The 15,016-nt window shown below is 41.0% G+C and overlaps 2 protein-coding genes across 2 annotated transcripts in view; one reads left to right on the forward strand and one right to left on the reverse strand.

Annotated features, from left to right (window-relative positions):
• Nucleotides 1-161: 161 nt before the first annotated feature.
• Nucleotides 162-6,182, reverse strand: LOC118340194 (integral membrane protein GPR137B-like). The gene is made up of 2 exons (XM_035678066.1): nucleotides 5,499-6,182; nucleotides 162-215 (listed from the first exon to the last, which is right to left on the reverse strand). The coding sequence occupies exons 1-2, from the start codon at nucleotides 5,871-5,873 to the stop codon at nucleotides 162-164; spliced, it is 429 nt and encodes a 142-aa protein (XP_035533959.1). The 5' UTR covers nucleotides 5,874-6,182.
• A 718-nt stretch (nucleotides 6,183-6,900) lies between these two features.
• txndc16 (thioredoxin domain containing 16) overlaps nucleotides 6,901-15,016 on the forward strand; it is a 12,608-nt gene continuing 4,492 nt past the window's right edge. Inside the window, exons 1-17 of the mRNA XM_035677666.1 lie at nucleotides 6,901-7,301; nucleotides 7,567-7,745; nucleotides 8,742-8,824; nucleotides 8,975-9,048; nucleotides 9,184-9,258; nucleotides 9,492-9,613; nucleotides 9,857-9,947; nucleotides 10,188-10,356; nucleotides 10,638-10,807; nucleotides 11,108-11,168; nucleotides 11,259-11,406; nucleotides 11,488-11,634; nucleotides 11,747-11,806; nucleotides 12,085-12,280; nucleotides 13,411-13,547; nucleotides 14,472-14,556; nucleotides 14,661-14,802. Coding sequence (XP_035533559.1) covers nucleotides 7,592-7,745; nucleotides 8,742-8,824; nucleotides 8,975-9,048; nucleotides 9,184-9,258; nucleotides 9,492-9,613; nucleotides 9,857-9,947; nucleotides 10,188-10,356; nucleotides 10,638-10,807; nucleotides 11,108-11,168; nucleotides 11,259-11,406; nucleotides 11,488-11,634; nucleotides 11,747-11,806; nucleotides 12,085-12,280; nucleotides 13,411-13,547; nucleotides 14,472-14,556; nucleotides 14,661-14,802 — 1,914 coding nt within the window. The 5' untranslated portion in view covers nucleotides 6,901-7,301; nucleotides 7,567-7,591. The remainder of the gene's footprint in view (nucleotides 7,302-7,566; nucleotides 7,746-8,741; nucleotides 8,825-8,974; nucleotides 9,049-9,183; nucleotides 9,259-9,491; nucleotides 9,614-9,856; nucleotides 9,948-10,187; nucleotides 10,357-10,637; nucleotides 10,808-11,107; nucleotides 11,169-11,258; nucleotides 11,407-11,487; nucleotides 11,635-11,746; nucleotides 11,807-12,084; nucleotides 12,281-13,410; nucleotides 13,548-14,471; nucleotides 14,557-14,660; nucleotides 14,803-15,016) is intronic.

The raw sequence follows: 15,016 nt of genomic DNA on the forward strand, positions 1-15,016 counted from the left end.
AAAAAAAGTGACTTTATTCATAAACAACAACTAATTAAAATTCTGGGTGTTTAAGCTGCAAACCAACTGTGTGTGAGAGAAGAAAGAGTAGAAAGAGGAAGGAGGATGATTTTTTGAGATAAATTCAAGGCAAAAAGCAAGAAAACTGGAAAAGGAAAGACTTACTTGTATTTGCTGAGCTCTGGGGAATACTTGGCTTTAGCCTTAAACATCACCTGAACAAAGAAAAGCATAAAAATATCATCACACACACACACACACACACAGCGGTGGACATATAACACATATTTTCATGATACTTTAATGAGATATATTATCGGAGATTTAATACATCCACGAAAAACATGAAGATAAGATAGAATAAAATGGAAGAGCAAAGGGGGTTAGGGTTTCTTTTAGGATAAAGGTGTGAACTTGACAGAGCCAGAGGAGATTCCTGTGTGACATTGAAGTGCACAAACAGACATGCAGACACGAGGGCTGCACAATTAATTGAATATTATTGAAATCTAAATATGGCCAAGTGCAATAATGTGTGACAAAAAAACAATAAAAATGAAGTACTGTAGATGTCCTGGTCTACAAATCTTGTATCTTCAGATGTAATAAAACATGTTTGTTTGGTACAGACCCCCAAAAGATTTCATGATTTAAATTTTTTAATTAGTTTTATTCAGTAGAAATTCAAATTGTGATGCAAAAATTACCATTCCCTTTAATTGTGAATCATATCACATGTTTTTACCATATTGTGCAACCCTAGCAGACACACTTCATACTTAAAATTATACATAAAATTGACACAAACAATGCTCTATGCTTTGCAATTAGTAGCTCTAAATGGCTAATAATACACTTGTATCAAGTAAGAATAGAATTAGCCTCCATCACAATGTAGGTTCACCTTCCTATACGAGGTGTTTTATTCAATATGCTGTTGGCTCCTTAGATAAAATGTAAATTGGCCTGTTACAGGCTGTGGATGTGACCACTGATGGTTTTTAGTAACAAATGACAAAATCTCTATCATCTAATGTTCTGCATTGTCATTGTGCCAATCCTTATACGAGATAAGGAGGAGACATTAGCCAGAAGCTAATGAATGCTGCACTCAGACTTACATTATGCAAATGATACGGCAGTAAGAGCACATACTTTATGCTAATTCAAATGAAATGTTTTGGCTCTATGTAAATCAGGAATGCACCAATAACCACTTTATTCAGACCAAATATAAGTACAAATACCGGGTACCAATGTAAGTACGTAATAATAACATTACAGTTCTAATAATGAAGTTTTATTCTCATTAGATGTTCCTCAGTTTGACTGTAACAAATTAAATGTAGTAGTAGTTGTATGATTACAATTACAAGCACAGTATCAGAGCTGATACCTGATACTGGTAAGAGGTACATCCTTAATGCAAATGGACAAACAAACAACCAACAGCTGTATTTTTTGACTTGTTTCAGCCTCGTTTCATCAGAAAGGAGTGAAACATAAAGATTTCCATCAACAGAAAATCCACAAAGAACCTCTCTTGTACTTGTGTTGCCTGTTTGGTATTAAATAGCTCCAATAAACACAACAAACAAACCAAACAAAACTACATATTAGCTGTTTTGCTGCCAACATGTTATCAGTAGCGACCTTAACAAATATAATATTAAACTGTACACAAGTCCAGTTTACAAAAGCTGGAACACTGGCCTCCATTGATCCAATTCACTCCCTTCCTGGAATGACTTTTTGCTTTTGAAAAATGTTTATCAAAATCTAATTCACTCAGTTACCAAGAAACACGCAGACATAAACAATACTATCACCGATCGGCCCGGTCAGATTCTCCTATCTGATTCACGGTGAATCGTTTGATATTAATACGAAAAGGGCCGCGGCCACAGAGGTCTTGGAAATTGCTCAACAGTGAATTTAAACACACAAACCCACAGTCACACACATAAACACTCAGCATTTTGTGTGAGAATGTAGGCCAGTAGGAGGTAATTTGTAACCTAGAAATGAAGCAACCAGCTAACAGACCACTGCCAGATTACATGTACACTATAAATATGTGTGTGTGCCTCAGAAATCTGTAAGAAAATGCAGCAAAATCGACATTTTCTCATCTAATAGCAGATTTACCAGTAATAACCCTGTTTTTTTATCTGATTATAACCATCATCATTGTCCCTAGTAGGAAAGAGCTCAGATGTAATAAGGGGGAAGTAAATCACAGGTCAGCACTAACGCCTGACTCATCAGAAAACTACACACAAGTATTTCCACACATGTATGTGTGTGTCAGGTGACAGCGCCGTGTCACAGTGGCATGATGTTATATCAGCGCTCTGCTCACGTACTCTCAGTGAGTTCAGCATTAAACAGTTCGCTAGTACGGCGAGAAAAGCAGGTACTGTGTTGTGACACCGGCTGAACAGATTATTGATCACACTGAGACGCGACTTTGCTAAAAGACAGATTGTATGTGCTCGTGTTCAGGCAGACTCGCAAACTCTGGGGTTTTATATGTGTATATGAAGCTACTGGTCATATTTGTCATTAAATCAATTAGCTGACCTACAGACAATTAATCAGCAACTACTGTAATATTCTTCAAGGAAAATGCAGAATATTCTCTTGTTCTGGCTTCATAAATATGAAGATTTGATGCATTGCTTTCTCATATATGGTCGTAAACTATTAATATCCTTATTGTTTAGGCTGCTGGTCACATTCAATCAATGATAAAAATATCATATATTAGCCTAAGTATAGTTAAGACAGTGGTTCCAAACCTTTTTGGCTTGTGTCCCCTTTAAACTGATCAACGTTGTGACATCCACAGGTTTAATAGTCATGAACAACTCAACCTAAGTGATATTCCCTTCTCAATGTGTTTTATTTTGGAGTTTTTGGAGATATCTTTTTATAGAATAAATCTTCTAGATCTTCTATCTCGTTCAGCAGCTTATGAACCCCCAGATTGGGAATCATAGGAGAGTGGATTCGTTCAGTTACAGGAGCACAAATGGTACGAATGTTTTATATAACTGTCACATGAACACAAACAATAACCACAATTTTGCAATAAGCTGACCAGCGAAATCTTGTTTACAAACATCCCACAATTGATTTTGCAGGGTTATAGTCTGTTTTAGATTAAAAAAAAGAATTATGGTGTGAATTTGTTAGCAAATAAAGGCTCCTTTCCACATCCAGCAGATACAGAGGAACTCAAAGGTTCATTTTGAGTCCTGTTTGTGTTCACGTGATGCATACAAATCCAATATTCTCTCTTCTTTTAGCTCTATTTTTGCTTTCTACCAACTCCTGAGAAAAATATGTTTCCACCATGTTCACCAGCTGGCAGCTAACTTTGCCTGTCGTCTGCTGGAACCAAAACAGTAAAGTTGTGGGCCCAAAAACTAAAAACATTGAGCTAAAAGATGCCCAGGATGTCATTTATTTTTATTTCTAAGACTTTAAAAGCAGTTTGTAACACTCCTCATGATTAAGAAAGCAACAGGCGACATTGTGTAACGCATTAGACCCTGCACTGTTTACCAGACAGGGCCCAGTCAGGAACAACAGCACTGCAGCAGGAAGTTTCTACTGTGGGAAGAAAATATGAATCTGATACATTATTCACGTCTGACCCGGCTAGACGTGAAACCACAAGCAGGAAAAGTTTGTTCACTGAGCCGACCAGTCACATGGTTTCCCCACACACAGATAGAGATACATATTTTTAAACCTATAATGACAGGTTTAGCAGATATAGAGGAACACCATTTTGCAACCCTCAAACACGTGATGGCAGTTTTTTTTTTGCTGCTTTAATGCAAAGAGAAAAAGAAGATGTTTATTTTATTGAAAGGGAGTGAAGTTTGTGTGCTTTGACTGGCCACAGATCAGCTAATGGGCTTCAATGTTTATTCAGCAGTCATATGACTCCACTGGCTTCATTACCTAATCTCCACTCAGCCAGTTGGACGAGCTTCCTTTCTCCTCACACCCCCACATGAGGTTGAGATACCTTGTTTTCCTTTGAAGGCAGTGATTGAACTGTGCTGGTGTTTCCAACTAAAAGTCACTAAAAGTGTGTAGGTGTTTTTTTTTCTTCTGAGAGAGAAACAAGCAGGTCTTTGACATTTGGAGTGGGCAGGTGTTGAACAACTGTGACTGACCAACTGTGTCCCTCTCCTGATAACACGCCGCTTGACGGGAACATTTCCCTGTTGGGCAGAGTCTCGTCTACTTATTGAATAAAACACATCAATGGAGGCTGGGCAACACAGGCTTTTAGTGGGAGATCTTAACATCTGTCACCCCGGGACACGAGCCGAGTCAATTTGCAGAGCTTTCAAACCTAAAAAGAAAAACCAGCTTGAAGTCGGTCACCCTCCCTACTATGGAACATGTAGGCTGATGGTGACCACATTTGCAGAGGAAGAAACGCCGGCTATTACAGAACCCTACAAGCAAAAACTGGAGTTTTAAGTTACTTTGCAAGGGACACAGACGAGTATTGACAGTGACACACTGGCCACCCACAGTGCTGCATTTTGACTGTCTTAAAACTTGGTTAACATAAAGGCTGCAACTCCTGATTATCTCCATTATTGATTAATCTTTTAGACAGATAATTTGCTCACCACAATATCCCAAAGCCAAAAGTGATGTCTTCACATTGCTTCTCTTTTCCAAAACCCCCAATGTGTCTTTATTAACGTATCATAAATGACAAAGAAAAGCAGAGAATCCTCCCATTTTAGAAGCTGGAACCAGAAAAATGTTTGACATTTATGCTTAAAAGAAATGACTGAAACGATGACTCAGTTCTAACAATGGTTGGCAATGACTTTGCTCTCAATCCACTAATAGTTGCAGCTCTCCTTAACATTTTAGGAAATGTGCCTATTTGGCTTCTCACTGAGGGTTAGATAAGAAGATTGAAACCACTCTAATGTCTGCCCATTTAGTATGAAGCTAGAGCCAGGAGATTCAAGACTGCAAACAGGGAGAATATTCATTTGATATTTAATATTAACCAGCTAATCAGTTCAGCTCTAATTTTATCCAACATATCTGGCAAATAGAAGCACAGTCAAAGCCTCATGGGAGATGTAGTTTCTGCTCCTTTATCTTTGCTAAAATGACAACTGACGTGTGTTTACTGCAAATTTGATGTGACAAAGACGAATCGTGCACTTTTAACTGGAGATGGGTGATCAGCCTGGTACCAGGAACTGAGGACCTTTGGGTTAATAGGAAGTCCTCCAAAGGGCCTCAGTAGAACACAATAGGTTGGAATAACAGCACCATTTGCTCGCATGGGAGTTGAACTGAGTGTTAAGTGTGAAATCAGACGAATACAATGAAGAGAAAAATGCAAAGTCAGCTGTTTTGTGAAATCAGGTCACACACAAAAACACTGCACACCCCCCTCTTTCTCTCTCACTCACACAGAGAGACAGACAGTGCAGTCCTACCTGTGTGAAGTAGAGGTTCAGTAGGCAGAGTGTGAAGAACTGCAGGCAGACGGGGCAGCAGTAGAGCAGCCAGTAGGCCAGAGGCTGCAGCTGGTTGGCCTGCACCACATTTTTAAAGTAGAAAGAGAAGAGGGTCGTCCTCAGCGCTGCCCACAGCAGACACAGAAACAAAAACACGCTCTGGTAGCTGAAGCGCTTGTGTCCGTAGTGCAAAATGAGCCAGAGCTGCAGGTACACGAAAACAAACAGGAAAGAGTAGAGGACGGTGTAGATGGTAGTTAGACTGAGCTCCAGTGTTGGGGAGATTGCAGCTCCGTGGGACTCCTTCAGTGAGGTAAACAAATGGGAATTAACCTCCTCTCCTGCCGAAAACATCTCCACTGACGTCTTGCACTAACACATGGGATGATGTGAAAGGCAAAACCACCAAAAGTGGGTCAGACCTGGGCTAAATTCTGCGTGGATGACAAAAAGACGAGGGGGATTCGGGTGAAAAATTGCGATAAAAGCAGTTTATTTTGAAAAGAAGTGGCATAATGAAGCTGCGCTAAGGGGGGTTTTAAATCCGATACTGGGTGGAAGAAGAAAGACTGTCTAGTTTAAATAAAGCGCTAGGTCCGAAATAAGAAGAAACAGAGAAAGAAAACAAGAGAGAGGTCCCCCCCTTGTATCTCTGCAAAGCTCTTCTCTGCAAAAAACAACTTAAGGGGGGAAAAACCTCCAGATCAGCTGTGATGCAGTTTTAGACCCGCCCCCTTGCTCTCAATCAAAACGGAAACTGACTCAGCGTGGGCCGCCATCTTGGCTCAAAACCAGGCCAATTCTCTCAGGAAACAGCTGACTCCGGAGCCACAGACTGGAGCCAGTTTCCTAACTGAATCTCCCAACTGAAAGACGACGCCACGCCCACTCCCGCAGGGCGCCGCTCCATTGGCTGATGCCGCCGCCCAACCTCCACAGCTCTGCCACCCCATTGGTTCATGATGATGTCAGCTGTGGCAGAGCCCGCCCCCTGCGCGCTTGTGATTGGTCGTTTGTTCAAGTCGAAGCTGCTCCCTGATCCTATTGGCTCAAAGAAGCACGTGGGCGTCTCTCGCAGGAAAAAAACGGACACCAAAACAAATTTTGTCGTCATTTACGTCAAGTTAATGAGCGGAAACCGACGTGTGCGGAAACGTGGTGTCGCCTTCAAAATAAAAGTGTAAAATGATGACTAAACGGAACCGCAACTTCTGGGTTCAGAACAACTGTAAAACTGTATTATCACAAACTACAATCTCTTACAGTATCATCTTTGTGTTTTATCGCATTGTGGTGTGGACTACTCAAAAACACGGCAACAAATGTGTCAAATTAGGATTTTATTTTAAAACGATAACCGGAAGTACTGTTTTAACTCGTCTAGCTTGACACGGTTTCGCGAAAATGATGTAGCTTCACTTCTATTAAGACATTTTTCATATTTCACTGTGCAGCTCGGCGGAAAATAACCTTATAAGCTTGCTTTATCTCCAAAGGACATATGCCGACATGTATCTCTTAAATGTACAGCTGTTGGCCATTTAAAGCCGCATCCTTCAGCAGGCAGCTAACAAGCCTAGCCGATGAACCAGCTTTATTTACATTACTTACTACATTTCTGGACTTTCTTCGGGACTTTACAGTCTTGGGGACAAGCTGCTGCTTACAATTAGCGACACAATGTCTTTTTCTGCCCTCACCACGGTTGTAACTGTGGTTTCTAACGTTTGTGCCACTTGGAAAGACAAAAGTTGAACTTTAACCTCACCTCGACTTTCTCAGGTAACAGTCTGCCAGCATCTTTGTTGTCACTGTCTGCTCCTTTCATCACAGCTGTTTACTAGGTCAACAAATAAGATCTGATTATATGTAATACAGTGCAGGTGATATAAAATAGTAGTGATTGTACATATTAACCATTCTTTCATCCAGAAAGCATCATTTTCATCATGTTTGTCTTTTAAACATGAGTTCTGCTGTTTATTCCTCTATCCTGATACACATTCTGCATCTCCTGGCTTTACAATAATAGTTTGTTCTCCCACAGAGAGCGCAGCAGCCTGTCCTCCACCATGTGGATGTGTATGGCTGTTCTCCTGCTGTGGATGAGGTCAGGAGGATGCACAGAGAAGGCCAACACATCAGACCTGATTGAATACACCGCTGCAGACTTCTATGAGAAATTGCATTCTGGGAAGATGATGTTTGTCTATTTCGAGCATCAAGGTAGGCTGCTCACTCTGTCGTACAAGTTTGAAAAAAAAGCTATTTCTTTCCTACATATTCTCTATTAGATTAGATTCAACCTTATTGTCATAGCACAGATTACAAATACTGAGACAACGAAGTATGTGAGAGCATAAATAGCGCACATAAGTGTGCAGTAGTGACTGGGAGCCAGCAGCCGGTGAGGCAGACCTAGTGCAAGAGACAGTCATTAGGGAAAATAAAAGTATATTTGTGACAATGCAGGACATTTGGATTTGCGTCTCAGGTGTATCAAGTAGTTTTTAAACACATGAAGAGGCAACCTTTAACAACAGCAGCACATAGCATATAAAACATAGAACGTACTAAATCATTGACTGTAGTATTAAAATAGATAAAATATGAAGAGAATAATCAAATATCAAACAGATGTGATCAGAAGAATGATGTAATATCACCTCGCTAACATATTAATAGTTGGGATGGTAGTTTTCTTCCAATATGCCTGAGCTCAAGGTCCACCTGTAGTTTGACGATTGATGAGCCGAGGATGATTAGTAAAGGTTATAGATAAGAACTAATAACTAAAATGACTGGCATCCTCACGCAGGAGGATCTGGATAGATTTAGTGTCGTTTTATTTAGGAATAGTGGGGTCTGTGTGGTATCTTGAATAGAATTTAAAAGTCTATAACGTGATTTGAGGTTGTGTGTATGCTCACTCTCTTATATCAGGAATCAGAGGCACGACTGAAGGTACCTCTTGATAGAGACAGCCTCCAGCTGACAACAGTAGATAGTATAATAACATACCATGCAAAGTTCCAGTTTCAAATCAATTTGTCCTTCATCCTCTCCGCATCAGTCTTTTGCTGTCATGTCAGCAATGATCCAGCCACTTGTCAAGGTGCAACCCAGCAGATAGCAGCGAACTTCATGGAGTATTTTAAAGCCTTTTAACACACTAATCGAGGATGACAGTATTTCTCTCTCTCTCTCTCTGTGTGTGTTCAGTCTCTCCAACCATCTCTCTCTTCTTGGTGGAGTTGGAGAAGTCTGCTGACGCTCTGCAGGATTATGGGGTTCTGGTTGGCAAGGTAACTATAGCCTCCTCAGTGTTATGTGCTCCATCTTAGAAGTTGACATTAAAGCTGAATTTTTTATGAACTTGAAGATGTGGACACGGACACCAGGAAGTGAATTGATGGTAGTTCAGTACCTTTTTTTTTTTTATTGTTTCTGTTCAGGTCAACTGCAATAAAGAGCTGGTTCGCACATACTGCGCAGAAGAAAGGGTGCTGCACACAGCTTTTCTGTTCAGGTACGTTGTGTGGACTACAAAGTACAGTAGTAATGTGAGCTGTTGATTGTATTTGTCACAATAAACAAAGAGGACATACAAGTATTTGGTGTTTTATTTAATCTCTCTCTGACTCTGCCTGTGTCTGTCTGTTAGAGGTGGTAAAGAGTTCTTGGGTTTTGATTTGGACACCGTGTTTGACGTCAACTCCATAGTCTCTGAAGTCCTGTTGTAAGTAAACAACACTCCCTCAGTTATAAGGCAGCAGAGCCGTGTGAGGCTTTAACCTTCAGTCCTAATTGGTCTCTAAAGCACACAATACACACAATCAATTCCCTAGTATGGACACAAACACTCTGGTCCTATTTCAGAGTACATTTGTTACATAAGCTTATTTGTGGAATAAATAACCACAAACTGACCAGACAAACAGTTTATTTAGTCTCTCTGTCTTTGTCTTCCAGTGCCATTCTGCGTGAAGAGGTCAAGTACGTCCACACAGATGCCGACCTGCTGGCCATGGAGAAGGCAGCCAGAGGGAAGAAGGATATTGTGCTGGGTTACGTCCGCAGTCTGGGAACACAAGGTCTGTAAAAGGAGGAGAGGATGGATGTACGGAGGCAGCACAAGATGAAGAAAGTGAGAGTAAAACTGATTGTTTGCTGGTGCAGCGATGGAGATGATCTGGCTGATGAATTGAAAGACTGAGTGACTGACTCATGGATTATACTGTTAGGTGTCTCCTGATGGAGACACAGATTGTCTGATTGATTGATTGACTTGAATAATCCAATTAATTGTGTTGTTTCTGCTGATTGTATTACTCAAGAGCACAGATCGATGATGGAGACGGCGTATGTGTATGGATCCAAATACCAGTTCATCCTCATAACTGGAGGCCCAGTCCTGAAGCACTTAGGGTAGGTTCTTCATCTTTGTACCTTCATATCATCAGATCAGAGAGATATTTCTGGGTGTCTGTCTCTCAGGTTTAAATTAAGTAATACTTAAAGAATACATGGGGAGAATTAGTAGGGGGCTAAAGTCATGGGTCAGAGTTGTTTATAAAGATATGAGCTCAAATTGTGATAAACATCTTCTGAGAACTTTTTACTTGGAAAGTTGTATTTACTGTCTCTCCCTGTCCGTCTGTCTTTCAGTGTTAGCGAGTTGTCTCACTCGTCTCAGGTGTGGTTCCTCCACTGTAGAGTTCACAGTGGGTTCATGACCGCGATTACCTCTGAGCGCTGCCCTTTGACCCGCATGAGGAAACCCCTGTCCACCCTCAGCCTGCACTCCTTCCTGCAGCTCATGGAGGCTCCACTAGTGGTCAGTAAGACGGAAATATAGAGCCGCTGTGGAAGACTGTATACTTGTGCAAAGATTTCTTTATCTATTGTCGCCACTTGCACATGTCTACAAGTTATGATCAGTTCAAATAATGATTTTTTTAAATGTTCCATTAATTAATTCCATTGAAACTTTAGACACTTTAAATCCAAATTGAACACATTTTTGTCTAATTTTGAAGTCATAAAAATGATCTCAAAGGCAAAAGTGAATATGATGTATTGATTTCTACATAATGTTATGTGTCTCTCCACTGCTAGACTGAAGTTTATGACGACCCCTCCTCAGTCCAGTCCCCCCAGTTCCCCTACCAGCAGACCCCCCAGGTCTTCCTGTTTTCTCGTCCAGCAACCGAACACCTGGACCTGGACACGGCCATCACTCTGGCCTGGAGGCTGCGGGGCCTCGCCCTGCTGCTGCTCGTACACAGGTACACTGTGGTGGGGAATTGTTTTTGTTTTTAATTTACCCGCTTTATTGAGACGTAACACATATGCTGTATTTTTCCTGTAACATAGAATTCCTAATTAATAATCTTGTTATCGCTTTTTAATTTTATTATGTTCTGCATGTGTTGTATTTGTATTTAGTCCTATTTCATCCTAAACATTTCGTCCTGTGTTTTCTGGTTTTGTATTCTCTTTTTTCCCAGCTTTCAATTTATCAAAATACATTATTATTGTCTCACAGATGTGTGTGTGTGTGTGTGTGTGTGTGTGTGTGTTGTCAGGCAGAGTCCTGCAGTGAAAACCCCCGATGAATATAACGCTGCGTACAGGCTGCCTGAGAAGGTATGATGGTCACATACAAAATAAGATTACTCGCCTTTTTTTACCCATGTGTGTTTTACCTTATTTGTGTGTGTGTGTGTGTCCTTTGAGAGTTCAGAGGTGAAGTATTTGACCTTACATGACCTTGATGAGGTGTTGGAGCTCTTCACAAATCAAGAGAAAGAGGAGGAGGGCGACGAAGAGGAGGAGGAGGATGAGGACGAGGGGCTGGAGGACGAAGAAGAGGATTCACATTTTGGTAAGTGATGTAAAATGAAGAGGGAGGGAGAAAGTAAGAGTATATCTGTGTGTGTTTATACGTTTGTGTGTTTGCCTCCAGGGAATTTGGACGATGAAATTTCAATGTCTGTCTACGAAAACAGAGGCAACCTGCTGGACATGGACTTAATTACCCAGCTAACCTCTGACAACTTCCACGCCACAGTGGCTCAAAGCAGCCTGACAGCGGCGCTCTTCTACCTCAAATGTAAGACACACTCTCCCTACTGTCCTGTTAAGGATGGGAAGCAAATGAATATGAATGAAAAGTTAAAACAAGTGTGGATGGAATTAATTGTAGTTTCTGTTTTCACCACCAGGGGATGCTGTTTCTATGGCTTTTCTCAGCTCCTTCATTGAAGTTGCAGAGAGACTTGAAGGTGAGAGCACAACATGAACAGTCCTTAAGGCAGCGGGGTTCAAAGTCTGACACTGTGGGCCCCCCCCAGACAACATGGAGACACATGCAACCCCCCCTCAAGCACATTTTTAAATTGTTGACCTTTTTATCTTTATATTAGGGAAAATATCTGTTTATGAATGGATAGAGGAGAATGCTTAAAGTTTTGGAACTACAATTCCCATAGTTTTGGGGGATGTAAACAGGAAGTATAGTGTTTCCATGCAGTCAGTTAGTTCTATTAATAAATGTCTTCAGATTCGAAGGTCCAGATGAGTGCGGTCGACTGTGGAGAGTGGACCGACCTCTGTGCGGCTCTACCTGGCAGCTCCGTCCCGATCCCGTTCGAGCCAATCACGGCCTTCCCCAGCGTCTTGCTGCTCCGCCCCCAGGAGTCGGCCCAGCACTACAGAGGCATGCTGGGTACTGAGGCGCTGCATCGCTTTATTATACTGTGAGAAGTTTTTTAAGAATCCACAGACATGATTGTGTGAAATTATATTATATAACATTGGTATATATTAGATCATCAGGGGCCCTGGGCAAACAAAAGTAACAAACTAGGATGTTGAGTTGGAAAGATGTGAGCATCTACGAAGACAGGAAGGGGTCTAATGAAAGATGCTATCAAGTTGCATCATGGGAAAAGTGGGATCCAGTGTTGTAATACATGTAATACATATTCAGGTCCTTCTTAAATCTCTATATATGATAAAGAAGGTCAAGGAAAGACAAAATAAACTCAAATGAGAAATATAATGGTTCCTGAGAACTGCAATCAATGTCAGTGTTCCTGAGAACTGCAATCAATGTCAGTGTTTTACAGGAAAAGCTTCAACAAATAAAAAACCATGACTGTATCAGAATGATGCAAAGAAAATAAGATGAGACAGATGAGATTCGTCAGAAAACAGTGTTTGCATTACTTGCTTGAGGGCGGTCTACTCATGTCTATTCATTTTAACCATTAGATCTGACCGTAACCTTTGATAGGCCGCTATTTATCTTCACTACCTCAAATAAACACAGAGGAAACACACTCGTATATGAGCTCGACCACATGTTATCAGCCAGTCATAATAATGTCGGGGAGGTTTTACAAATATATTTCCTCTCTGTAGGAGTCTTGGAGTCATTGCTTGTACTGATGTGCAGTCATGTTTTCTTTCACTCAGGAGATTTTCCACAGGAAAGGTTTTGATGTCCTGTAATCAGCCGGACACTTCGATCCATGCTTTTATTTCATCATGACGTGATTGAAGAGCATCTCCTGGGAGCAGAATAAGACCAATCAGACCAAAATGTTTCTTTCTCTTGCAGTAACTATAGTCCTGAGCTTTTAACCTCCACTAGGTCTTCCACACAGTACAGGCCTAACACTGTATTTCTTTATTGTTAAATGAGTATGAATAAAGCTCATTATTGACCTGTTAAATTAAGGAGAAGTCTTAAAGAGCAGAGTGATCACAAAGCATTTCCATCGCGTTCATGGAAAGTATGCCGTCTATCTGTCTATGTCCACCTGTAAATGCTCATTTGACGGTTGTTGTTGTTGTTGTTGTTGTTGTTGTTGTTTTTAACCAGGAGCCTCCCAGCTTCTCCTGTGCTCCTGTCCACCGAAGAGGAAGTGACATCTTTTCTTCAGAAAGTGCCTCAACCCGAGCTAGCCAGCTACAAACCTGACAGAGTGCTGGGACTGTTTAAGACACAAACACACGCAGGTAGGAGGCTGTAAATGTGTTTGTTGCTGTTGTTTTGTTTATGTTGATGGTGATGCCTCAGTAGCTGAAATAAAAAATAGGACTTTATTCACTTTTAATTAGCCAAAAGGTTGAGATAAATTATGTCCCTAAAACTAAGCTGGTGTTATTGTGTATTTTCCTTATTGTCAGGTAAACAGGTCACAAATATGTACTTTTATGTTTTAAAAGGCTCATTCATTTCCTCAAACAGCTGGGCTCTGTAGTTGTCAACCAATGCTACTCAAATAGGAGTTAACAGTGTGTTTGTTGGAGACTATTTTCAGCTGCGGATTAATACACATTTGGAGTGTTAACAGGAGTTCAGGCTAAAAAAAAATCCCTACCTTAAAACAACATAACAATGTGTTGTGTTTGTGGAGTCACAGATGTGAGTCTGCACAGCAGTTTTCTACACTGGCAGCTATTTACTATCAGAGGGTAAACATGGAAATGTGGCATTCAGGTTATGAAGAAATCTACCAAAAATGCATGTTTGTACACATTTGATTTACCCCCGCTGTGCCTCGCTGAATAACGGCGGTTGTGCTCCAGCAGAAGATGACCCAGGTTCAACTTTTTGTTTTCCCTTCTGTGTTGGCACCCCCACTGTGTCGACCATCTGTCTCTATTCACACGGCGCTAAATACGATCTGAACTCAGTCTTAGTGAGGATCTGTGGCAGGGGTACGATGTTTGCGTCAAAATAAACTACAGTGCGTGTGTGTTCATGGTAATGAAGGAACATGTCCGCCAGTGCATCAGTGTGACTCATGGATGTGTTTTTAAAGTGGAGGAATAAGAACAATGGAATAAGAACAGAGGAATAAGATAGATCCACACGCAATACTCTCTGTACAAACCATTGATATCACATGATGAAGTGCTGTTTCTCTGTGTTGCCAGGTGTATCACTGTTTACTGAAGCAGCAAAGTCACTGAGAGGAGAGGTGCTGACTGGGCTGCTGACAGATGGGCTGGCAGAGCAATGGTAACGGCTTTAAATTCAGTCTCGTCATTCTTGTTTTAAGGTCGTTTGTTCCTTTGTTTGTTTGTCTTTAAATATTTATTTTAAGTTTCATGTTTGCTGTGCAGGGCATCAGGACACACTGTGGATCTTCCTGCAGTGTTTGTGTTTCCATCTTGGAGGACGCACACTCATCCCTCCACCCTGTCTGTATCCACTTCTGCTGAAGAGCTGCTCTCACACATCAACACTGCACTGCTGCATCCACTGGTAAAGCCCAACCATGTTCTGTGTTATAAAGTCATGTTTACATTGAGAAATACAAAACCAGATGATGAAAATGATTTTACTACACTATAGGAATTCAAACTAAATGAATGCTGCCAAAAGTCTCTCAGCCCACATTGTGAGCCTACAGTGGGGCAAAAAAGTATTTAGTCAGCCACCAATTGTGCAAGTTCTCCCACTTAAAAAGATGAGAGAG

Source organism: Morone saxatilis, unplaced genomic scaffold (genome assembly GCF_004916995.1).
Source record: "Morone saxatilis isolate NCDOM2014 unplaced genomic scaffold, NCSU_SB_2.0 Contig6, whole genome shotgun sequence".
NCBI lineage: Eukaryota > Metazoa > Chordata > Actinopteri > Moronidae > Morone > Morone saxatilis.